This window comes from Halichoeres trimaculatus, unplaced genomic scaffold, assembly GCF_033239565.1.
Source record: "Halichoeres trimaculatus isolate MK-OKI-2021-1 unplaced genomic scaffold, fHalTri1.1 fHalTri1_scaffold_8, whole genome shotgun sequence".
Lineage (NCBI taxonomy): Eukaryota > Metazoa > Chordata > Actinopteri > Labriformes > Labridae > Halichoeres > Halichoeres trimaculatus.
The window spans coordinates 27,579,040-27,604,552 of record NW_027437186.1 but is presented as its reverse complement, the minus strand read 5'-3'; the positions used below and the strand labels follow the sequence as shown (position 1 = coordinate 27,604,552).

At 41.8% G+C, this 25,513-nt stretch overlaps 1 protein-coding gene across 4 annotated transcripts in view; it reads right to left on the bottom strand.

Annotated features, from left to right (window-relative positions):
* Positions 1–73: 73 nt before the first annotated feature.
* The window catches only part of lyst (lysosomal trafficking regulator), an 86,662-nt gene continuing 61,222 nt past the window's right edge, over positions 74–25,513 (bottom strand). For all 4 annotated transcript variants that reach the window (XM_074675226.1, XM_074675228.1, XM_074675227.1 and 1 more), the window contains 26 exons: positions 25,268–25,417; positions 24,231–24,422; positions 22,935–23,146; positions 22,646–22,855; positions 21,992–22,168; positions 21,839–21,915; positions 21,556–21,744; positions 20,452–20,597; positions 19,688–19,784; positions 19,439–19,500; positions 19,209–19,264; positions 12,027–12,179; positions 10,576–10,820; positions 10,255–10,321; positions 10,010–10,166; positions 9,550–9,690; positions 9,025–9,242; positions 8,709–8,939; positions 8,397–8,586; positions 8,162–8,298; positions 5,364–5,462; positions 4,815–4,954; positions 4,618–4,715; positions 4,379–4,535; positions 3,000–3,071; positions 74–2,921 (listed from right to left, as the gene is read on the bottom strand). In XM_074675226.1, coding sequence (XP_074531327.1) covers positions 2,783–2,921; positions 3,000–3,071; positions 4,379–4,535; positions 4,618–4,715; positions 4,815–4,954; positions 5,364–5,462; positions 8,162–8,298; positions 8,397–8,586; positions 8,709–8,939; positions 9,025–9,242; positions 9,550–9,690; positions 10,010–10,166; positions 10,255–10,321; positions 10,576–10,820; positions 12,027–12,179; positions 19,209–19,264; positions 19,439–19,500; positions 19,688–19,784; positions 20,452–20,597; positions 21,556–21,744; positions 21,839–21,915; positions 21,992–22,168; positions 22,646–22,855; positions 22,935–23,146; positions 24,231–24,422; positions 25,268–25,417 — 3,812 coding nt within the window. In that variant the 3' untranslated portion in view covers positions 74–2,782. The remainder of the gene's footprint in view (positions 2,922–2,999; positions 3,072–4,378; positions 4,536–4,617; positions 4,716–4,814; positions 4,955–5,363; positions 5,463–8,161; positions 8,299–8,396; positions 8,587–8,708; positions 8,940–9,024; positions 9,243–9,549; positions 9,691–10,009; positions 10,167–10,254; positions 10,322–10,575; positions 10,821–12,026; positions 12,180–19,208; positions 19,265–19,438; positions 19,501–19,687; positions 19,785–20,451; positions 20,598–21,555; positions 21,745–21,838; positions 21,916–21,991; positions 22,169–22,645; positions 22,856–22,934; positions 23,147–24,230; positions 24,423–25,267; positions 25,418–25,513) is intronic.

Here is a 25,513-nt window from a genome sequence, read left to right as displayed (position 1 = left end):
CTCCACTTGTTTTTCCTTTCTTTTGAAGCCCCTGAACGCAACATTTGTGCAAAAATGGACACAAACCACAGGATGTAGTAATATTTCTTCAAATATTTATATATATTTATATATTTATAATATACTTATCACTTGGTTTGTCCATACATACACTCACAAACATATATACAAACATAAAACATGGCCTCTCAGCACCAAACAGTTCCACCACCCCACATCTCTCAATGAAACAAGCAACTTAAAGATGATGATCTTAAATTATGCATAGCTTAATTTACCAACAGAATAATAATGTTTCCTTCAGGGTCTCACATTAGCACACTTTCATCTCTGGCTTTTGTAGTTTTTGTGTGTTTTGTTTTGTTTTTTTTCTTCAAAAAAGAAAACAGGAAATAAACATTCGGACAAACTCACAAAACAGTGTGTAAGAAAAGAAAGGCCGCAGCTCACAAACACTAACATCATGTTGTGACGCTGCACAGAACAACAAAGGTTCAGGAGAGCTAAGATGAAAAATAACAAAAAGAAAGGAATGAGGAAGAAAAGAGGAGAGAATATATTCCCTTTTTCGTAAACAATTAGAAACGTAAGACATCATTTCTTCATCAGTGAAGACAGAAAACATCAGAGCATGTTGAAGATGATCTTTTGCATTCCTGGTCTTGCTCTCTGGATTAAAAGCAAATGTTTCTATAAAAAAGTGCTGCAGAGAGAGGGAATGTTAAGAAGAGCTGCATGAATCAATGAAGAGGTTAAGGACACACACTTGTTTCAAAGAGGGGTCAGCAAAGTGTTCAAAACTATTAGGGAAATGCTGTAACCCAATGACAACCTCAGGCTAACTAATCTGCTTCAACTTCAGGCGTCTTAATGCTCTTTGTGAGATCTCAGGATTTCAGTAACTAAAGCACAAAATAAAAAAGGTACAGTTTAAAGAAAGATTTAACGTTTAAGTTAAGTTTCATTAAAGCTCCTGTGAAGAACTTGCAGTTTGTGTTGGTTTTGGTGCCCCCTGTGGACAAAGCAGGGGTCTTCCATACATTTTATTAAATCAGCTTCATTCTTATAACACAGTGAAAAAACAACTACCTGGCTGTGTTAAACAGTCATATTTCATGTCTGCCTGTTGACATTGTGGTAAGAGCGCTGCTTTTTGCCCAAGTTCTGAACTACATCCCAAAATACATTGAGGTCTCCCACTTGAGGATTCTAATGTACAAAACAGCCTGGGCACTATACATTATCCCTGACTTGAACAGGTAGCGTCTGAAACAGGCTTTGAAAATATCTTCAACTATTCATCGAACTCTTGACAACATTGAAGTTTTTGACAAGTATGAAAAGAAGTTAGAATTCTGAGATTGGGGGTATAATTCTGGAAGACCAAATCCAGAATTCTAAATTCAACCCCAGAATTTCAAGATAATAGCCAAGAATCCTGAGATCAAAGCCAGAATTTAGATTTTCATTCCAGATTGTATAAATTAAAAGCCAGAATACAAAGATCAGAGAAGAAATTCTGAGATCAAAGACAGAATTGTGAAAGACCAAAGGCAGAATTCTAGAATATCAAAGTCAGAATTCTACAATTCCAGAATTCAAAGATCAAAGACAGAGTTCCAAGATTGGGGCAAGAATTCTAAGATCATAGGTAGAATTCTTAAAGTTTAAAGGCAAAATCCTGAATTTAACCCTTGAATTTCAAGATTAAATCCAGAATTCTAAGAATAAAGCCAGAGTTCTGATTGTTTCACCAGAATTCGTAGATCAAACCCAGAATTGTAAGATAAAAAATTAGAATTCTTAGATCTTATAATAATTCTTAGATGGTTTTACTTTGTGCAAATACAACTCTACTTACTTTCATTTTAGTTGTAAGAACATCAGGAAAGTAGTTTTTTTGAAATGCATAAGTTCAGTAGTGAAAGCTTTTAGTGCATTTGGGATGGAAAAGTCAAAAAAGAAAGAAAAGAATGAAGCATCATTCTCTGCTCTGTTTCGAATAAATAAATGAACTTCATCCTCCAGAAAGTGGTAAGAAATGATTAACAAAGGCAGGCTGTGAGAAGGTATCATAATGGTAAATGTCACACACACACTCATACGCATACGCTCAAGCAGTCAGCAGAATCACCCTAGCATGCAGAAGTAGGACAGGAGAACAGGCGACAGAAGAAAAACTTCATGGCGCTGTCCCCCCGCCCCTCAGACACAAACTGAAGCCGAGCTGAGACTTGAGTGTTCAGACGGGAGCTGAGCAGACAGCCCAGCAGAGCGGCGTCTCACTCCCACAGAGCGGGATGTCTCCTGGTGGCAGACGTGAGGAGGGGCTCAGATCTGTGCTCGCTGTGGGAGATCCCGAGCTGTGACGACAACGTGAAAGACAGGGCGTTCACACTTTGAGTCTGGGCTTCGACCAGACGATAGCAGCTTACCAGGAAACATCAGGATCTTTACACAACAGGAGTAAAAACTGAATCATCAAAGACTTCACAAACCAAACACGCTCAGAAATGCTTTATATAAAGTGTCTGTTGCAGCCACTCATCCACTCCACCTCGACATTCAGCTTTATAAATATAGATTATATACATGTAATACTATCTTCATTGTTTCAGGATGCTGGGACTGTTTGTAGATGGCTCTGGTTCAAAGTCAGGGGGGTCAGGGAGGCCATGCCAACTCCACCTCCTTCATGTCAGTGCAGGAGGAAGAGGATAGCTGGAGAAAGGAGGGACAGAAAAGAAGGCTCCTCTCATAGGCGTAAACATCAGACACACCGTCAGCCCGCCGCGTAGCTGCTCAGGAACGAGTAGAACATGGGCAGCTTCATCCGCTGCTGGTCCCGCCGACACCACGCCATCACCGTGCCCTCACTGTTTGCCGTGTACAGGTGGTGACCGTCACACGAGTACGTCAGGCTGAGGAGGAAGAATTATCAGTACTCAGTGCTGAATGAAAGTCTAAAGATCAGCATGTTTACAGCGGGGAGCAGATACCTGATGATGGGTTTGCTTGACTTGGAGAAGGTGATCTCTCTCACTGGTTTCAGATCCCACGTGCTCCACAACCTGCAGAGTTTTCAGCAATCAGTGTAAGAAGTTCAGGGTAGGAAAGGAGGAAAATAAACTCTCAGGCTTCTGGAAATTTGGCTTGTAAAAGCTAAAATAATTTGTAACATAAAAGTTAAAAATGTATGTGTAGTGATTCAATTGCAATTGGAATCCAAAGTTTTCTGAAAATAAAGCCATTTATGTACTCATACTGATTTAACTCTGTCAGCAGGCTCTAGAATCAAAGTCAGCTCTCCAAAGACAAAAAACAGCATTCTAGAACCAAAGTTATCACTCTGAGAGAGAAAACTATCAACATTCTAGAATCAGAGTCATCACTCTGAGAAAATAAAAACACCATTCAAGAAATAGTCAGTTTTCAGAGTTGCCATTTAAGAATGAAAATCACCATTCAAAATTTGTCAGCACTCTAGAATTGAGGTTAGCATTAAAAACAAACAAAAAAGTCCGCATTTCTAGATTCATAGTGATTACTCTTGAACCCAATTCTGAATTCTAGAATCAAACTCAAAGTTCTACAATCAAATTGGCATGAAAGCAGTCATCATTTTAGAATCAAAGTTGGGATTCTTGATACAAGTCAGCATGCTTCAATCAAAGCAGGCATTCCAGAAACCATAATCATCACTGAAAACTTAAAGTAGGAATTCAAGAGTCATATCGGCATTCTGAAATCAGTCAGCACTGAAGAACCAAATTTGGTGTTCTAGAATTTAAGACTTGAATCTAGAAATAAAGTTGGGAGTCTGAAATAGTCCATCATTCTAGAACTTAAGTCACTACTCTGGCACCAATGCCACCTTTCTGAAATAGTCAGCATTAATGTTTTCATTCTAGAGCAAGAAGTTGTCATTCGGAGATACATCAACATTCTACAATCAAAGTTAAACGTTCTCAAAATATCAAAGGAGGATCAAATTTAGAACTTTGATATTAAGTCAGAATTTCAGGATTTACTGTTGAAGTTTCGAGATCAGCCAGGACTTTGAGGTCATAACCAGTTGAAATGAAAAATTTAGAGGATGATATCTAGAGAGCATGAAAACAAGGAGACATTTCTAAAAAAACAGTAAATCAGCTTGATGGACAAAAAAAAAGAAAACTGATCTCTACAACAAAAAAAAGTCCTCTGGATGATGATAAGGATGACATTATGCGACCAATCAGGAAGGCAGGTAATGGTCATTGAGACCTTCTCACTGTTTGACCATTGCTAGAGGTAATTTCTCTAACAGACCTCTCAGAATTTAAACTAATCATCACATCAGTGTTTCCCAGTTTGGTTCAGGGTTCCATTTGCTCACCTGACCACGCCGTTCTCCAGCCCGCCTGCGATGACGTTGACAGAAACGCCCTCGGGCTGGTTGGAAAACGCCACAGAGCAGATGATCTCCCTGCAGTGGACATGTCCAATGAGGTCACCATTCACTGTCCACAGCCGCAAGTCACTGCCGCCGCCCACTGAGTGCAAAGAAACGCGTGTTCACAAAGCTGGAGCGCACTGAGTGGGTCTGGATCAGAGATATGATTCAGGGTTACTCACCTGAGTCACAGATGGTGGCGATGTCGCCGGTAGTTTCGCTTGCAGACACGGCAGTGACGGGGCTTTTGTGTCCTGTGAGGCTTTGTACATAACAGAGCCTGAAAACACACACACACAGCGTTTCAGACACACAACACACACACACACACACACACACAGGACCCTTCATCCTCTTGTATTCCTCCAAATGCACTGACCTGTTGAGGTCCCACAGGATGCAGGTGCCATCTCTGCTGGCGCTGATCAAGATGCTGTAGGGTTTGCAGACAAACAGGTTGGTGACTTCACCTGTGTGTCCATACAGGTGAACCTGAGACTCTACCTCCATCTCTGAGGGCTGGAAGAGCACATTTACAAACACAAACAAACATTAGAAACCAGATGCAGAGCGGATAAAAAAAATGATTTATTGTCAAATTCTTGTTTTTTGACCTCCTGTAGATTTAAACTTATCAAATGAAACTCTACTGTAATCGTCTTCAGAGTCGAAAGAAAAGCAGACATGTGTTTGTTTGGGCGCTATGACGACCCTCTGTTGACCAAACTCCTCTAATCACTCTCGTAGTGGCGCTGTAAATGTGTTTCAAGGACAACTGTGATGTGACTAATGGAGCCGAGCGTGTGAGCGGAGAGGCCGTGGTGGACAGCAGGGGGAGGGGACAGAGGAGGGGGTGATGGGAGGTGGGCGGTTGTTGATGTGGAGGCGGGAGGTTAGAGGAGGGGGAGACGTTGCCATGGAAACCCACCGTGGTGCTGGTGAAGCGGTTGCTGTAGGCGGTGATGACTCCACACTTGCTGCCCGTAAATAGCTGGCAGCCATCGGGCACCCAGGCGCAGCTGGTCACCTGAAGGGGAAATGGAGAAAGGTGATTGGACGGTGCGAATGACGGGTCATCGGTCAAACATCAGAGCACAGTTATATAACACTAAACACAGACCAGAAAAACCTTTAACCAGCTGAGCGGATTCTGTTTTTACACTGGATTGAAGACTTCAGAGCGTGTCTTTATATCAGGAAATAACTGAATCAGATCAGCTGATGGGGTCTTTAAATATCTCAGGATCAAACCTCCAGACTGTGTTTAAACACCTCGAATACGGTTTGGATCTTTTTATTCAGAATAATCTGTTATTTTGACCCTTGATTCATGCTGTTGTTTTCATCAAGATTAAAAATCTCTTTCTTAAGAGAGACCCGTCTAAAACAGTCAGCAGCATGAAACAGAAAGCAAAAGTCACAAGAGCTAAAATGTTCAATAAGGAGAAACTATCCAAGAGTTGGTAATGGACCCAGGTAATCTGAAAACAACAAGCTGCTTCAGTCAAAATTTTTCATTTTAGAATTTGTAAGCATTGTAAATGCTTACACCAGCTTCTTGGGTTTTTTCCCTTTTTAAGCATTCATTCAGAAAGGATAAGAAAGCTTGAGGGCTAACACCTCATGGAGCGTTTGACTTTACTCTTGTAATTGCAATTTAAGCGTCCAAGCTCTCTGAGTTTTAAGGTTTCTATTTATTTTTTCGGGGATGAGAGAGCAGAAAACCCAAGTGCTTTGAAATTCTGTTTGGGCTAACCAGATGCAGCCGTCCAAACACTGAGTAAAATCTCCAACACTGGACTGGAGATTCACACTTCCGTTTCCTGGGGGTCCACATTGAGGAGGGGTTGACATGGAACGTGAACAGCACAGAGGTGCTCAAAAAGGCGCAGCAGAGACTTCACTTCTTGAGGGTTCTCAGGAAGAACAACACCAGACAGAAACTGCTTGTGTCCTTCTACAGGTGCTGCATTGAGCCAGTACTGACATACTGTTTGTGTGTGTGGTTCACAAGCTGCACAGTCGCCCAGAGAACTGTGCTTCAGAGGGTGATTGACACAGCCCAGAAAATCGTGGGCTGCCTCCTCCCCTCACTAGACGAACTGCACAGTGTTCTCTGTTTTAATAGAGCCCAGAAAATCTTAAAGGACACTTTTCACCCAGGCCACTCCATGTTTGAACTGCTGCCATCAGGCAGACGGTACAGGACAATCAAAACAAGAACAAACAGATTAAAAAACAGTTTCTATCCAACAGCAATAACCACCCTTAACGCTGCAAAAAACAAGCATTAACAGCACTTTTACAATTATGGGACTGTGCAATGGCAAATGAAATGATTTTTGTATTGTTGTTTTATATTCATCACTGTTGTTTTACTGTTGTGCTGTGTTTTTTATGTTGTAGTTTTAATGTTGCACCAACTGTATGGCAATTTTAAATTTCGTTGTGCATTTTACATGTCACAATGACAATAAATTCTATCTATCTATCTATCTATCTATCTATCTATCTATCTATCTATCTATCTATCTATCTATCTATCTATCTATCTATCTATTCACAACAGTGAACAAATAATATACAATAAAGAATGGTGTCATCAGCATGTAAAATATAAAGTATTATTTTTTTGCATTTTGACCCACATTACAATACATGGATATTAAATAAAAGTGGACCATAAAGATAGCCCTGAGGCACACCCTTGTGGGTGGATATAATACAGGAGTAGAGACCATCATACCTGAAACACTGATTTTTAAAGGTTGAACAAAACTATATCCTTATAGTGTGATAAATGTAAGGGTATATATATATATATATATATATATATATATATATATATATATATTTATATATATTTGCAGGTTAGATTAGAGTTTGGGACAACCACTTGAGGTCTAACATCAGCAGCCTAGACTGCTAGGCCATACCAGAAGTAGGGATTTTGTAAACATATTACGTAAATATTAGACTTAAAAAAATAAATACATAAAATTTAAAGCAGTTGTAAGGATATTTCAGTTTGTGTGGATTTCGGCACGCACTGTGAACACAGTGAGTGGTTTGAAAACTCAGTAAAGCACAGGTTACCTCCATTTGTTAATCTTTTTAAAGGCTGGTTAATACTTCAGGGTTGAATCAATGATGTAGTCTATGCTACAGTCTGTGTAGCTTGATGTGCATTCAGCTCCATTAGAACGCCAAACATCAAGACAATGCAAAACACAAGTCCTGTGATTGGTTCCCCTGGGCAGCATGGTATTTCCTGCACATGAATCCTGAATTGACATGTGCTGACCATACATTGGCCGTGCACTGGCCGCACATCATCACAGCATCGTTTATGTGCTATTCATTTTCTGAATGCGACTTGAGAGTGCAGTCTGAAAAAATTCTGCCCAGACATCCCACTCTCCAGAAAAATTCCCGGCTCCTCCTGAGGAAACCTGTGGCGCTGCTTGATCAGGTGGAATACATAATCCTTCTAACGGGCTGTAAAAGAAGGATTTTTAGCTTCCACTAAACACAATACGTGGAAAACAAAGTTGAAGTAGAAAATTGCGATCTAAGCATAAAAATCGCACTACCCACATGTGCACGGCCGGGGTATTACAGGGTGTTGTGGACACAAAGACCAGATTTCATGATCTCCCACTACAGTAGATAATTAACACAGAAGTGTAAACCAGTTGTTCTGAATGGTAACTCATTTAGGTGTACCTGGTGAAGCTGTGAACACTGGATGAAGTTGATCGGTGGCTCGCTCTGTTTGCTTTTCAGCCTCAGGATGTTGTCTGCGTACCCCCAGCTCAGGATAGCTGACCACTGGATGTCGGTGCTGTGCATGCTCCTAACACCTGGAGCAGAGAAAGCACATTCAAGTGTCCAGACATTGTCAATTTGTTGATTTCTATTCACTCTGTGTGCTGTACAGATAACCCCCTTCCTCACTCACCCTGCTCTTTGCTGTAAATCATCATGAGGCAGAACTTGCGGGACAGTCCACAAATGGCTCGTGTGGGCAGAGCCAGCAAGGAACCAAACCTTTCCCCGTGAGGCTGACTGAAACACACCACTGGGTCCGGAGCGGAGGGCGAACCCACATATTCACCCCATTTTAGACCTTTGATCCATGGCAGCGGGCTCTGTGGGGGGGAGTAGGACATTACTGGGTGAGCAGCAGATCATTTCAGGTATGATGAATTAATTCAAGTCTCCCTCGCTGCACAACAGGAGGCAGGAGTGTCCACAGAGGAGGGAAGATTACCGGGCAGACGATTTCCTTTGCCTGCTCTCGAGTCTCTCTGAAGGCCAGCTGAACCAGGAGCCCCATGGCCGCCGGCAGCTCGCCCTCCATCATGAGTTTGGGTCCGGCTCTGCTGGCGTGAGATGCACTGAAGAGCTGCCGGGGCGTCTGACCGTACGTCTTTATCATTGTTTCCAGAGCACGGCGCTGAACCGGGTCCTCCACAGCCGACACATCCATCCCAAAATAAGTCTGTGGAAGAGAGACGAAGAAACGCTCCATCAGCACCACAACACGTACAGGAGATCAAAGATATAAAACACAAGTGTGTGCTTACTGCAGGGTGGAAGACATTGATGGCCTGGACGGCGGCTTTTCCTTTCTGCTTCAGACCAAACACCAGATCGATCCACTGACACAGAGTTTGGGAGACCTGGTCCGACTCCAGCGCCTGCCGGTGAATCAGGATGAAGAGACGGGGGTCGTTTCGTGCCCAGGGAGGCAAGTTGACGTGATTTACCCGCTCACCATTCTGTCGAACTCCAAAATCAAAACCTGGAAGACGAAAATTAAAGTTTTAGAGCTCAGGGAGAGCAAGAAATGTCCCTGTCTCAAAGTTTTTGAAGCGTGTGCTGGCATCACACTTAAAATAACTTAATCATATATAGAAAATTTGTCTGTTTTAACTTATAATATGTTATCTTTGCACCATTTTCCAATCAAATAAAGACTTTGAATGATTTGCAAACCTTTGAAAATCAGTATTTTAGCTTCTTTTCCCACAGCGTCTGAACTATTTTGGACCTGGAGGTTTAAAATGAAAAGTGCAAAGATTAAAAAGCACAGAGGTGAAAGTAATTACCCTCTCTGTTGACGAGGAATTCTGGGAGGTAGAAAAACTCGGGGATGAGCTCCTTCACGTCCGTCATGGACTCGTAGGAGGACAGACGCCACGTGGTGTTCATGGAGTGGAACGTCCGGTCGGGAATATCAAAGCTCTGGTCTGATGAAGTCCAAAGACAATCTAATTACAGATTCGGCTCACTGATTGAAAAGATCCCCTTTCATGACCTCGGAAAGCATGCCCGCTGAATACATTTACCATCACATAAAAAGACAGCTCACAGGATCAGAGGAGGGAGGAGAAAATGGAGGGAGGAGTGTAAAGAGGAAGCAGCCTTTCATGGTCAAACGTGACGAGACGGTGACACGATTACAGCATCAAACAGCTTTCTGGAGGTGTGTTTTGTCTGTTTATTAAAACCTCTGTGTGAAATGTGAAAGACAAAGCAGAAGGAGTTTTTCTAAAGTTGGAGTCTCACCCTGATAAGCAAGAAACATCTTTGTAAACGGAGGCATCCGCACGAGGAAGTGCAGCACGGTGCCGCTGTTGGAGTAGTGTGAGCCATAGTGGTATGGCTGGACGGGAGGCATGGGGTCGTCTTCACGCACGCCCTTCCTGTACTCCTCCTCCAGGTACTGCACAAAAAACACACACAGACACACATTTAGTGACGTGTCTTCTTCACATACAAGACGAAAAACAGAAGCAAGGAGCTGGCCTTACCCTGTAGTTATCCACATATCGATCCTCCTTCTCCTTTGACTGCACCGCGATGGGTTTGCTCAGATTCCTACGTGAAGATACAAAAATAAAGATCAAATACTCATCGTGATACCTCTCTGTTTAGAAATCTAGCGCCGAGTATCTCTGGCATAAACAAGGTGAGAGCTGGCTAAAAATATCTCAGAGTGAGACATCACACTTTTAAATATTTAAAAAATAAGACAGGAAAGGATCTGGTTTATTTAGAGGGTTTATTTTTGCAGGCGGAGTGTGATAACTCATGCTTACACCAGAAGAGGAAGAGTTTAAAAAGTGACTGACCTGTAGATGTTTGGGTCCTGCAGGTCGATGGTCTCACTCGTGTAGTCTCTCAGGATGAACGGGAACACCGGGTACTGCATGAGGTCATTGAAGGAGCGTCCAGCGTGCTTGTTGAGATGTGTGAGGTACTCAAAGTTGGATATTTGACCCGAGCCCCACAGCTGGGTGAGCGCTGTGATGTTCCCGTGCTCCAGCAGGTTGGGGAGGTCAGAGGTCAGGATGTTGTGGAAGACATCATCACGGAACTGAGGCGAGAAGAACAAGGAGTTACAGAATGAGGACTTTAGGGAACACGGGGGGAAAACTCAAGAGTTTTTGGTTTTAAGAATCAGAATGGTGTAAACACGAGATGAGACACTTCAAACAGAGAAGTTCTTCTTTTATTGGTGTTTTATTTACCTTTTATCAGCCTGATAGTCACTATACTGACCTGTTATTTACTTATAAACTCATTTGGTCAGTTTACCCTGTTGATTTCATTGTGCTTAATTGGGTTTGATACACTTTGGCAGTCAGCCTCTGGTGGAAACTAAAGGAACTGCAGCTTCTCTCCGTTAGCACCAATTCTCAGCATAAGAAATTGGAACTTAATGCTCATTTCAGCATCTGATTATGTTAATAATGACACTGCAAAGATACTAAGGAAAATATGCTTACAAAAGAGAAATTTTTGCAGGGTTGGATGTATGAGACTAAAAAAAGTGTGTGATTGTCCTATTGGCTAAACAGTTTAACATTGTCATTCTTGCCAGTCTGCACTAAAAATATTAATTAAACAAATCATCATTACTTTTTATTATTGCAGGCCTGATACGATGATTGTATGTTGTGTCTAAACTGTAATACAGCCCCCCTTCACTAGCTGTAGCTATAGCTTTGGTAATGTCTACTACCATGATGCTCCAAACCCCAACTACCTGGATGTAAATAGTCACAACTATCACAATGAAGCGTGGTAAATGGAGACAAAGTAATTTGAAGGCTGTGTCCAGTTAAACTGATATATAACCCCTCAACCAGAACCATGAAGATGGTGTTTACTTTCCTAAAGACCTGTCTTTGTCTCTGTTTGAGAGAGCATTTGCTCCAAAACATCCCTCAGTGTGCCACAACTTGGTAAAAATACAGACCTTTAAAAGGAAAATTAAAGGTCCAAAAAGACATCAACTCTGTACTCTCACAGAAAATGTCTTTTTTCACTTTCGCACTGATTTATCTATTTGTACAACTTTTCCATCAGTGAGTCTTTCACCTTGTCGTTTCTGTCGCAGTCCATCCTTTGTGGAAGCATTTTAATATTTGAATGAAACCTGCTCTGAATTTACCCTCTCATAATCAGCTGGGTCATCTTTTTACTGATTCAGGTCTTTGTCACAATGACACAGAGAACCCACTCTCCACTTCTGTTCTTGAGCTTTTTTCTGTCCCTTTCTACATCTCTTTACCCTCACCTTGGTGTTGTCGAAGGCCAACAGCAGGGTGCGCCCATTAGTGAGGAAAATCTCTACAGCGTTGTCCCTCAGCTGCCACCAGCGCTTGTGCACCTCCTTGATCTCCTCGTACGTCCAGGAGAAAGAGGGGGCCTCCGTCTCTCCTTGAAGGACCTGTCCAGACAAATAAACACATCAGGTGTGTTGAAGTCAGCAGGTGGATCCACGCTGCACAGAGGATAACCCCTAGCACTCCTCTGAGCTCAGTGGATGTAAAAGTTAAATAAAGCAGACAGTTATCATACCACAGGCTCAGACTAGAGACCCAGCTGTTCTAAGGTTTTATCTAGACACAAACCAGTACTAACAGGGAACAGATCTTTGAGTTTAGACCATTTAATTGGTCATGTGAAAGTTTCCTTTTAACCACTCCCTGGTAATGGTGATACATTCCACAATACTTCACCTTATATTTAAAATCAATTCTGAGCAACATTCCAGATCACTTTTGCTTATCTCCGCAACAATTCACAGCAACATTTCAAATACTTCTTAAAAACCTTTCTGTTTTACATTCTGAAATAATTACTTTCAGCCAGCAACAGCTATCCTGAACAAAACAAAGTTGCTTGAGTCAACATTTCAGAAAACGTCCACAATCTGTCAAAACCTTTCTTAGCAACATTCTTGAATAATTCCCTTTTTTTAACTTAAAAACAGTTCCAAGAAATATTCAAGAATATTTTCTTAAATCTATTAAACCTTTCAAGGCAACATTCCAGAATGCATTCCTTTATTTTTAAAGCAATTCTGCTTAACATCTTGGAATATTGCCCCTTTGTCTCCAAGCTCAGTTTGAGCAATATTCCAGAATACTTTCCACTATATTTAATACCACTTAGAGCAAAATTCTGGAATATTCTTCTATAGGTTCAAAACCATTCTAGATAACATCCCAGAATGCTTTTCTTAATTATCAAAACCACTCCTGGCAACAATCCAAGACCTTGTCTCTGATTTTTTTAAATGCTTCTTGACGACAATCTGAAACACTTTTATTTATCTGAAGAAAACACAATTCAACTTTAACTTCAAACACAGTTTAATCAATATTCCAGAATGCATTCATTTATCTTTGAAACAATCCAGGTAACACTGCAGACTACTTTCCTTTACCTTCATTTTGGAATACTTTCTCTACTTTTAAAACTGTTATGGGAAACATTCTGGAATCTTCTTTTGATCTTTAAAGCTATCTTTGGCAACGTTCTGGAATACTTCAGTTAATCACAAGAAACATTCTGAGTATAATTCCGGACTACTTTCTTAAAACCTGTCCTTGCGGGGCGCTACTGAGCAGACCATGGAGTAAGTCCTGTTTTTGGAGGCTCCCGCTAATTACGATTTTTAAGTTTCATAAAGTACATTTTTACAGCCTGCTTGAATATATAGACAACTGAAGAACGTTCATAAGATACCAATACTTCCAACGTTTTCATTTTTTTGGGTGAAATGGCGTCGAGTCTGAGGAAATATAAATATCACGGATCAGCGACGACTAGGCCCGGCTCATCCCCAGACGAGAGTAATCCGAAGACCCCGAAAGCAGCGGCTAGCCCAAGTAGCTCCAATGCTAATACTAACGCTAGTCCCCGCGCGAAGGAACAGCTCAATCAGAGCGAGATGGACACCGCGGAGTTAAAGTCTGAGCTTCTCTTGTCTATCAAGAAGGATATTGCTGGGGTACTGAAGGAGGAGTTAAAGAAGGCACTCGCTGAAGATTTTGACGACATTAAGACGCAGTTGCGGGAGGTGAAGGAGGAGATCGCTAACTGCAAGGAAGCGACGCGGAAAGAAATTGAGGAAGTCAAGACCACGGTGAGGGATCTTGAGAACGGACTGTCCACTTGGAGTGACGAAGTGACCACTCTACAAACCACAGTAACTGTCCTGAAGAAAGAGATGACTGATCTGAAAAATAAATGCGATGACCTGGAAGGTAGAATGAGAAGGTGCAATATTCGCATTTTAGGCGTTCCAGAGACCCCAGATTCAAGTACCTCTACGGCTGTGACCCGGTTACTGAGAGAAGTCCTGCACATGGACAAGAATGTCCTCATTGATCGCGCACACAGGAGCCTTGTCCCACGGCGTCCTGGAGGGAAGCCGCGTGCCATCATAGCGAAGCTCCATTACTACCAGGACTGCGCGGAGGTATTGCGCCGAGCCCGAACCCAGGCTCCGCTGATGTTAAACGGACAGTCCGTGGCCATATTCCCTGACTTCACCCCATCTGTTGCTCGGAATCGGGCTGCTTTCACAGAAGCCCGAAAACTTCTCCGTGATCAACCAGGTGTCCGGTTTGGCATAATGTTTCCTGCACGGCTCCGCATTACACACAATGGAGAAGAAAAGGAGTTTGTGGATCCTACTGCTGCAATGGATTACATTAGAAAATACGTGATTAAAACCTAGGAATGGGGACACGAACCAGCTTCGTGGGAGCGTGCAACTTCTATAGAGGTTTGGTAAATCTAACTCTGTATTGACTCTATATCTGTACCGAACACTAATTCTACGTGGCTTTTGTTTCATTACATCGGTCTTAGCCAGCTATTTGAAAAGTTCAATGAATGTAGGTTGTATTTAAGCTTAGCGGGAGCCAACTTTGTTTTGTTTTGGCTCAATAGGTTACCAAATAAGCACGAATCGTGTGGATTTATGTGTGATGGTTTTTTGTTGGAATGGTCACCAGGTTCTATTAGGAGACCAAGTTCATTTTTTGGGGGAGGTTGGGGACCAGCCAGACAGTATTTTTTGTTGTTGTTGTTGTTGTTTTCTCATGGGTTGTATTGCAATGTTTATGTTTATCTACCTTCTTTTCAGTTGCAATGCTCATACTTAAATATCTGTAACCACTATGACTTCTTCGTTGAGTGATTGCTTGATAAATTTTGTGAGTTGGAATGTAAAATCTCTGAACCACCCAGTCAAACGGAAAAAAGTTCTTACCCATTTACATCAGCTTAAGGCCGACATAGCGTTTCTTCAAGAAACACACCTGCGCATTTCTGATCACTCCAGACTTAGAGGTGGTTGGATAGGCCAAGTGTACCATTCAAAATTTAATTCTAAATCACGAGGCACTGCAATTATAATTAACAAATCCTTACCTTTTGTGGCTACTAATATTGACGCTGACCCAAATGGACGATTTATTATTGTTGCAGGGAAAGTATATGGATTCCCTTTGGTGCTGGCAAACATTTATGCCCCCAATTGGGATGACTCCAGTTTTTTTAGTGATGTTTTTTCACGACTGCCATGTATGGCATCACATAATGTCATTGTTGGTGGGGACCTAAACATTGCCTTATCCTCTTTGGATCGCAGTTCTCAGAGGGTTATTCCTGTTGCTAAATCAGTACATGTAATTCACTCTTTTTTGGATACTTATGGTTTGGCTGATGTTTGGAGATTTCGGAACCCGTCCTCACGCAAATTTTCTTTTTTTTCAAATGTTCATAGAACATTTTCTCGAATAGATTATTTTTTGTTAGATAAGAAACTCCTTCCTCTTGTTGCAGATTGTGACTACAAGGCCATGGTCATTTCAGATCATTCCCCTGTTGCTCTCTCATTACGGATTCCAAATGTAAGTTGTAACTATCGGCCCTGGAGATTTAATCCGCTACTGCTTGCAGATGAAGAATTTAAACATTTTTTGCGATCTCAAATTGAATTTTTTGTCAGTATAAATCAAACCTCAGAAGTTTCACACTCTACTGTATGGGAATCTCTTAAGGCATATTTGAGGGGTCAGATTATTTCCTTTTGCGCAAAACAGAAGAGGGCCGCAACGGAGCATCTCACTAAATTGGCTGATCAAATTGTTAAATTAGATGCTGCATATAGTATTTCTCCCTCCCCTATATTATATAAACAACGATTGCAATTACAAACCGAATATAATCTTTTGTCCACAAAACAAGCTGAACATCTTCTTTCTAAATCCCGAAGCGGCACATATGAACATGGTGAGAAGACAGGCAAACTTTTAGCGCAGCAGTTGCGACAAAGGACAGCTAACCAAGCTATAGCTGAAATACAAAATGATCAAGGGATAAAATATACAAGCAATTTAGACATAAACGATAGTTTTCTGCAATATTATCAAAATTTATACAGTTGTACTTCATCTGGTGATCACTCGAATATAGATAATTTCTTTGAAAATCTGAATATTCCTTTACTTGAGACAGATGCAGCTAATAGTTTGGAGGAACCAATTTCTGATCTTGAAATTCATAGGGCTTTGAGGAGCTTACAATCTGGGAAATCTCCAGGTCCAGATGGGTTTCCATCTGAATTTTATAAGGAATTTGCTCCTCAGATTATTCCATTGTTAAAGTCTACATTTGAGGAATCATTCATCTCACAGTCTTTACCACCGACAATGCGCCAAGCAGTTATTTCTTTAATTCTTAAGAAAGATAGAAGCAGTCTTAATTGTAGCTCATACCGCCCAATATCCCTACTAAATGTGGACACAAAGATTCTTGCTAAGTTGCTGGCTCATCGCTTGGAAAGGGTCTTGCCATCCATCATCTCACCCGATCAAACAGGTTTTATTAAAAACAGATTTTCTTTTTTCAATATTCGACGTGTATTAAATATTATTTATAACCAATCTGACAAAGATGCTGCTGAAGTAGTAGTGTCACTTGATGCCGAAAAGGCGTTTGATCGGGTGAGATGGGATTTTCATTTTGCCACTCTTAGACGGTTTGGATTCGGGACAAACTTTATTTCCTGGATTAAAGTGTTATACTCCTCGCCGGTCGCGGCTGTTCGAACTAATAGTAATTTATCTAAGTATTTTCGGCTCCAGCGCGGTACGAGGCAAGGGTGTCCTTTGTCACCCCTCCTCTTTACATTGGTGATTGAACCCTTGGCAATTGCTTTAAGACAGCGATCTGACATCAAAGGGATTCTTCGTGGAGAGACTGAGCATAAAGTCTCGCTTTATGCGGATGATATGCTTTTGTTTATTGCAGATCCTTCACATAGTCTTCCAAAAATTTTAGATTTGCTTAAGGAGTTTGGAGCAATTTCAGGATATAAGGTAAATTTTGAAAAAAGTGAAGCCATGCCCATTGGTAGAGTAATAGGGGAATCGTCAACTGTTCTAGATCCTTTTAAACTCAGTTACAATAAATTTAAATACTTAGGCATATGGATTACACGAAATCACAAAGATTTATTTAAAGCGAATTATCAGGTGTCACTATCAAAGCTAAAACAAGATCTTGGAAGATGGGAGTTGCTGCCTCTTTCGCTTGGTGGCAGAATTAATATCATTAAAATGAACATTTTTCCTAAATTTTTGTATTTGTTTCAATGTCTTCCAATATTTCTAACCAAATCTTTTTTTAAGAATATAAACAGTCAAATTTCCTCTTTCATCTGGAACAAAAAACCACCGAGACTAAAGCAAAGTGTACTACAAAGGCCCCGGAGCGCGGGAGGCTTGGCACTCCCAAACTTCTTATTTTACTACTGGGCATCCAATATAAAAGCAATACTTTACTGGGTACAAGTGGATGATAATTTACCATCATGGGCAACCCTTGAAAAATTGTCAGTGAAACAGGTCACACTTAAATCTTTGTTATGTGCAAAGTTACCTTTGCAAAAACCCATTTCCAACTTTACTTCAAACCCTCTTGTTATACATTCAATAAAATTATGGAATCAGTTCAAGAGTCACTTCAAATTGACAGCATTATCCTTGTTTGCACCACCCCAGAGCCATTGTATGTTTCCTCCATCAATGATTGATAAGTCTTTTAGCATCTGGACAGATTTGGGAATCACATCAATGTATGAGCTCTTCAATGACAATGTCTTCAGCTCTTTTGAGCAGCTGAGGACTAAATATGATATTCCTGGATCTCACTTTTTCAGGTACCTACAAATTAGACATTTCATCGTCTCCAACATGGACTCCTTCCCATCTTCTCCCTCCCCATCGCTTCTGGACGATATCTTCAAGCTCAAACCCACAGTCAGGCGCCTGATAAGTGTTATCTATGGGTTGTTAAATAAGTATAAGATGTCTACACTGCAGACACTTAAATATAGATGGGAGGAAGATCTGAGTGTACCGATTTCAGATGAGACCTGGAAAAATATTATTGACAGAATTTTTTCTTCATCCATTTGTCTCAGGCATACAATAATACAATTTAAAGTTGTACATCGACTTCATTGGTCAAAAACTAGATTGAGTAAGATCAGAGACGACTTTGACCCTACATGTGACCGCTGTAGACAAGAACCAGCCTCGTTATTACATATGTTCTGGACCTGTTCTAAATTGCAGAATTTTTGGAAAAATATCTTTGATACTTTTTCTAAAATATGTGGTTTTTCCCTAAGTCCTTGCCCGTTCATTGCAATATTTGGAGTGACTTTGGATAATCGCTTATCAAAAGCACAAGGTAGTTTAATTTCTTTTAGTGTACTTTTGGCTCGTAGGAGAATTTTGTTGAATTGGAAGGATGTATGCCCACCTGTGTATGGGCTTTGGGTCAGAGACGTAATGTATTACATTCAGTTAGAAAAGATAAGACACACACTAAAAGGTTCTGTCCAAAAATTTTATGATATTTGGAAACCTTTTCTTACCTATTTTGAAGGCGTAGAGGCAAAAGACATTGCAGTATAAATGTATATATTATTATTATTACTTTGTCTGGCTGGCTGGGGTTGAGGGTGGGTTTTGGGTTTGAACAAAAAAATATGTATGTTCAATGATTGTTTTCTCACATTGTGATGATCCTTTTTTCTTAATAAACAGACCTTGATCAAAAAAAAAAAACCTGTCCTTGCAACATTCAGGAATATGTTCCTTTAGGATGAAAACCATTCCATTGAGCATTCCAGAATACTTTACTTGATGTTAAAAACTGTTCCAGTCAAGATTTTGGATCCTTCCCTTTGTCTTTGAAAATATTTTGAGTAAGATTCTGGAATACTTATCTTTTCTTTAAAATAATTCTTGGCAACATTCCAGAATACTTTCTTTTAACCCTGAAAGATGTTCAAGACTTGGTTGTTGGACAGTGAGATATTTGTTTTTCCTAAAGTATTCAAAATTTTAACTCATTTAGATACTCTTGAACTTGGGTCCTGTTTTACCTGGTTGTCATGAGCATCAGCGATGTTGTCCTCCACAAAATACATCCCAGACTTCCCTGTGAGACAGAGCAGGTAGAGTGAGATTTGATGACTGAAACGTTTGAGTGTGAAGGTAACACAGCTGTGTTTAAAGCGAGGACAGAAGTCTTCAGAGAGAGGACACATTACTCTCGGTGACTGACTGACTGTTAAACACACGCAGAAGCTGTGAATGACGGTCAGCGCCTTACCCAGCAGCAGCTCTCCTGCCGTCTCTCTGGAGGGGGCGACGCTGATGCACCGTCGGGTGAACCTGAAGACAAAGAGACATCTCTCAAATGAGGAATCCACTACCTGAATAAAGCATGAACACTTCTCTCTGTAGCACGAGCTGAGGGGACATTTATGTGCTTCATTTAGACTCTCTGGGCTCCCTGAGAGAGGTGTAATATTTAAAAAAGTCTTACTGACATGCAGAGATAGAAGAGGGAGGATCATACCTGATGGGCTCACTGGTTGCTTTGTCTTTGACCGTGGAGGAGAAGGAGGAGTGGGTCTTATCCTCAAAGAGGAAGGATAATGCTGGCTTTGCTGTGTCTTCACAAGAGAAGGAGGGGAAATTAAGAACAATAAAAGACCATGAGGAAGCTACACCTGACTCTAAACCCAACCTGTTACCCCCCCCCCCAAACACTAAAAATTTGTTCCAGAGACAGCCGGGAAGTATCCCTAATTCTTAACTTTTAGCTGAGCTGCCCCTCCCTATCTCTAGACCTCTCTTCCTCATACCATCTGGGACCATCTGTCTTTCCACTTTTAAATCACACCTTAAAACTCATTTGTTTCGATTAGCCTTTTGTGTTTGACCATGCCATCCTCACTTCTGCTGATGGTTGTTTTTATGTAATCAATTGTGTTCTCGTTTTTATGAAACTATACTTTTTTATGCAAGGGGACCTTGAGTGTCATAAAAGGCGCCCACAAATAAAATGTACCATTATTATTATTACTATTTAATCAGCCAACGGAGACAGAGGAGGAGGTGCTATGTCACTCAGTGATCGGTGTCCTTAAAACAAGGACGGTAGGCAGTCCTCCTTTGGGGATCAAGACACTTTAATAGACACACAACCAAATGAAATTGGAAGAATGTGTCAGAGAACATCTCTGACTGCAGTCTGAAGGATCACATTTCATCAGCAGTAAACAGAGGACACAAAACAAACTCTTGTAAAGTTTTTAAAAAGTCAGAGTGGTTCCTCACCTTCTGGTTTGCGCCTGTCCTTCAGCAGGTATTTGTTGGGGATGGTGAGGTAGCATCTCTGCAGCCGCCGTCTCTCCCTGTTTGGGCCCTCGGTGGGGTCCAGCTGCCATGATGTGGGGTAAGAAGTCTGGTCGTACCAAACGGCCCTGAAACACAGACAAGACAGCCCATTCAAACCACAGACTGTACAAAAAACATGGACGTCATCTTGCTCAGCTATAAGTGAAGTTGCCACAAAAACTGCTCCCCCTGGTGGCTGGCTGCAGTATAGGTCAAAAAAATTTGTCTCTCCGGTCATTCCAGATGGGCTGTGGTCAAACTTAAAAAAATTAATACACCTCGTAGAAATGTTTCTCTGGTCTGATTGTTGTGGTGATTTTGAAGATACCATTTGGCTGCCTTGTATTCAAGTTCTCTTTTTCTGAAAAGTTTAGTTTTTATTAGTTACAAGAAGCTAAAAACAAGGTTTTACGTTACATTTAACGATGATTAACAGCTGCAGTTCTTGTGTATTTTTTTTTTTTAGGAATTGTAAAATATGTCAGAAGGGAGAGCCAAGAAGAGGTTAGACTCTGGAAAGAAAAAAAATAATCAACATTTTTGTCACCTGGCTCCACTCAGAGTCTCCCAGAGTCCCTCATAGTCTCTACTGCACAGACTCAGGCTGCACAATTGCGGCGCCTGTGACTGGGGTATTTTGGCTTCAAAACCGTACAATGGTAAATGGCGGAGCCATGCTGTCCACTCTATATACAGTCTGTGCTTCAAACACTAAATCACATCTTCAGTTAGTTTTCACTGAATGTAAGAATATAAGGTTTAAAGAGGGGGTATCCTACTTTCCCATGTTTCAAACATTGATATAATGTACCAATGCTGGATGTCCAGAGTGATGTGTGGAGATTTTCAAACCTCTACATATTTATGTGTTATAGCAATCAATAAATCTGTCTGTAAACTGATTAATATACAGACAAAATGAGATCTTGTGTGTTTCGCAGAGGTTTGTGTGAGCCCCGCTGTGTTCTGAGAAACTCAAGCTCAGCATCCTTAAATTAGTGTTTAACCACTCAGTGCTCATGGGAGATGAGTTTCTTTGCCCACCGGTCATGTGTGAGCTGCTGCACTAGCTCCTGCCAGTGTCTGCTGGCGCTCAGATCGGTCTTGTAGAGTCCTCTGATGTGCTGGATGACTTTCTTCCTCTCCATGCCTTGCCGCAGAGACACATTCTGAGTGATATCGGCTGCGATCTTGGAAATGTCCTTGGACTTTCCGTCCAGCCTCTGAATAAGACTGTGGAGGGATAAAAAAAGGGAAAGATTAGCAGATGGGAACAAAGAGATTTCATATTTTTGGAGCTGATGAGGAATAGAAAGCTAAGACTAACTTCCTCTGAGTGTTTGCCATCTTCTTTTCCCACGCCAGTTTGCTGGTTTTCTCCTCAGCTTCGTACTTGAATTTTTCCTGTGAGTAAACAAAAGCAAATGGTTAATTCTCTTCTAAAAGATGCATTTCTCATGCAGAGACTCAGTCCGTTTACCTCTTTCACAGCCTTCAGCAGGTCCTGTTTGTGTGGAGCATTCGGCGGGATGCAGCGATGACCGCAGAGCTTCAGCGATGTCATGAAGATACCGATGGCGTTCAGCTCCTCTTTGCTGAGGCTGTCCTTGTGGTCGTGCAGCATCTCATAGAGGTAGAGCGACAGCTTTGGGCCGTGCTGAGAGACAGAAAGAGAGAGAAAGAGGAGCGCTTTCGTGCTGTCTGCCGCACACTGTGACGGACAGAAAGAAGTGTTATCGCGCTGGTTGACCTTCAGTAAAGCCCGAGAGGAGGCCGCAGAGTCAAAGCAGACTCCCGTGGTGAAGAGGAGTATGAATACATCTATCAGAGTTATTTTAGAGGCACTGCTGACAGCTGCTGAGAAAACTTGTCTGAGGGAGTGGAAAAGAAACTATTCTGACAGATTCACAGTTTCTTTCTCCAGCAGCCAACACAATGAGGAGAAATTTCTGCACAATGCAACAAAAAGTGACCAAAGATGCATCATTTTAAAGAATAGAACACACAGGATGCACTTTGTAAGCAAGCAGACGATGTTACATCTCAAAATCTGAAGTCCACCTGTGTTTTGATTCATCAAGGTGCTGTTTCACTGGGTTCAATGCTCTAGGTATGTAACATGTGTCAGTCTCACCTCCAGCCCCGGGCTCAGGCTCTCCTTCAAGATGTCCACATGTCGAGGATCAAACACAAACTCCAGCGTCTCCTTCCTGTCACACAGAGGGAGTGAAGGACTGAGCGTGTGCACCAGCAGGCGCCCGATTTGAACCCTGAAAGTGTCCCGACACGACCACAAGATCCTCCTCCACTGCTGGTGAGGAGCTCCTCCTCGTCCTGTGCTGCCCTGTGATATCACAAACATCAACATCAGATCTTTAAATCAAACTTTTTAACACTTTAAAGTCAAAAGAGCGTCTTCTCACAAGGCTGATCTTGATCCCGTCCATCATGAGGCGCAGGATGTCCTTCTGGAAGCTCTTCTTGCTGGCGGGCGGAAGTGTGAAGGGAGTGGGGGAGTGAGGAACCGAAGAGGAGCCGCTCTCCTCCTGCTGAGGATCTCCTGGGTCTGGTGTAAAGAGCTGCTGGTCTGGAGAGTCTGGGATGTTCAGGAGGTCGAATAAGTCCTGACTTACATCTGAAATGAGAAGGATTAACACAGAGTCAGGATGAGACAGAGGCTAAAATAAACCCAACTGTTTGGATGAGACTCTCTGCTCTGACGGCTACGTGGAGAATCTGGTTTGAGCGCTTTGTGGATCAGATTATTCGGTGAATTCATCACACAAGACACACAAAAGATTAAGAGCCATCTAAAATAAAAATCTAACATGCTGAATATTTATGATGTCAGAGTAACCAATCATGGCAAAGCTTTTCGTTAATATCTACAACAGCTAATGACAAACTGAAAAAAAGGGAAAAAAGGAAGCTGTCAAAGCACCTATCCAGATTTTGGTCTTTTTTATTTATTGATTAGATCCCTATTAGCTGCTGAAATTAACAGCAGCTACTCATCCTGGGGTCTCACCAACCAGCCTGATAGTTACAAACGCCACTGTCTCTTTAAAACCATCAAAGGGTGCAGGAACTTTCTCTTAAAGAAACATCAAGGTGATTTGTCATTAAAAAAAGAAACCATCAAGTTGATTGGAAACTATCTCTTTAAACATCAATGTGCTTTGGACCTGTCTCATACAGAGAATTTGAGGCATTGTGGGCCCCTTCCAAAAAACAATCAAGAACTTAGGAACTGTCATTTCAAGAAACATCAAGGTGCTTTGGAATTATCTCTTTAAGACATTTTGAGGCAATTTGGATCCTTTTTTCAGAAACTCTAAAGAACTTGGGAACCTTATCTTTAAGAAACTTTGAGGCACTGTGGAAATGTTATCTTTAGAAAAACTGAGGCTTTTAGGAGCTGCCTCTTTAGGAGAAATCAAGGTGCATTTGAGCTCTCTTTGAGGCAATGAATGGAACAACAAACCCTCTTCCCTCTAATTGCCATGTGCTTTGGAGTTGGTTCTGCATTTGTTTAATCTCCTCTTTTAAAAATCTGTTTCATTTTCTCATGTTTGATGACTTTTATATCTCAATGTTTGAATTAAAAAAAAATCCTAAAAAAAAAAAAAAAAAACCCTCTTGTTTCTGATCTCAGCAGCAGATGAAAGAGAACTCAGAGAGGATTAAAGTAGGAAAGGAGGTGAGGCCAGGTTTTGTACCGTGGTAAATGAGTCTGTTGACAGCGAGGACCACGAGCCTCTGCAGCCGCTGGACGAACTCAGTCTCATTGGCCCGTATCGGGTTTTCCTGACTCATCCTCCTCTGCATCATTTGGTGGAGCTCATCGCTCGCTACTGAACGCATCCGCATCAAGAGCGAGTCGGTCTGGGCCAAAGAGAAGCGACGCCGGCCTGAAAACGAAAACATTGGCTTGTGATCTGGTTTAAGAAACTCAACATGATGTGAAGCTGTTTGTGAGTGAAGGAAACATTTTTTTTCCTTCAGAGTTCAGAGAGAAGCAATTTCTCTTGAGTGATTGAAGAAAGAGAGGATTAAGTTCCCTGATCAGGACGCCCTCGGTGCACAGTGCTTAACGGTGATTTAGTCAAACATTCAAACATGCACACACAAAAGGCTCCAGTAGCACAGGAAGGTACTGGGCGAATTAACCCCCAGGTGAGAGCGAGGGGAGAGAGGTGAGGTCACTGCAACCCTGAGAGACATGCCCCGCACAAGGGAGGATGTTCTCGGCTGTGGAGTGTGGCTCCAGCTACCTGCGTCACTGTGGAACATGTAGGATGGAGCGCTGGAGGGGGAGGGGAGGGGGGAGTCCTGGGACAGGAAGCTGAAGGGGGGAGAGAGGGGGATCTGACCGTAGGAGCAGTAGTGCTGCCTGGGGAGGCGGGGAATTATGGAGTCTTTCATGGCAATGGAACCTTTGGAGTGGGATGAGGAGGAGAGGATGGAGGGACACACAGGTGAGAGGAGAGGTGACATAACTGAAAACAACAACAGAAAACTCCTCTACTGTATGAACAGATCAGAACACACACCAGGAGCTAATCTAGGTAAGTCTGCAAAGTCAGTTGAATGAAAAAGCAGCAATTTTATTGCAGAACTTAAACCAGAGTCAAATGAAACTAAAAAAAACAGTGCAACACAAAAAATGTCAAAAATGTCAAAAAGCACAGTGCAAACCCAACCGCACTGTTTTTAAAATGAGATAGAAATATATAAGCAAGTGTCATTGTCTTACCTGCAATGCTCTTTCTCTTCTGATAGATGGCGTGATGAGGACTCGGTGCATTGACGGAGCTGCTCAGCTTCTGAGGCTCCTGATTCGCTGTCGTCTTGATGAACTCGATTGCCGACTGAAGGACGCGGAACTGCAACGCTACGGCCATCTCTGGAGGCAGGAATAAGACACAGTGGTGATATACTTAACTCTCACTTTTAATAATACAAACGTGCTGACATGTTGAAGTCTTCTAGCAGCCATGTC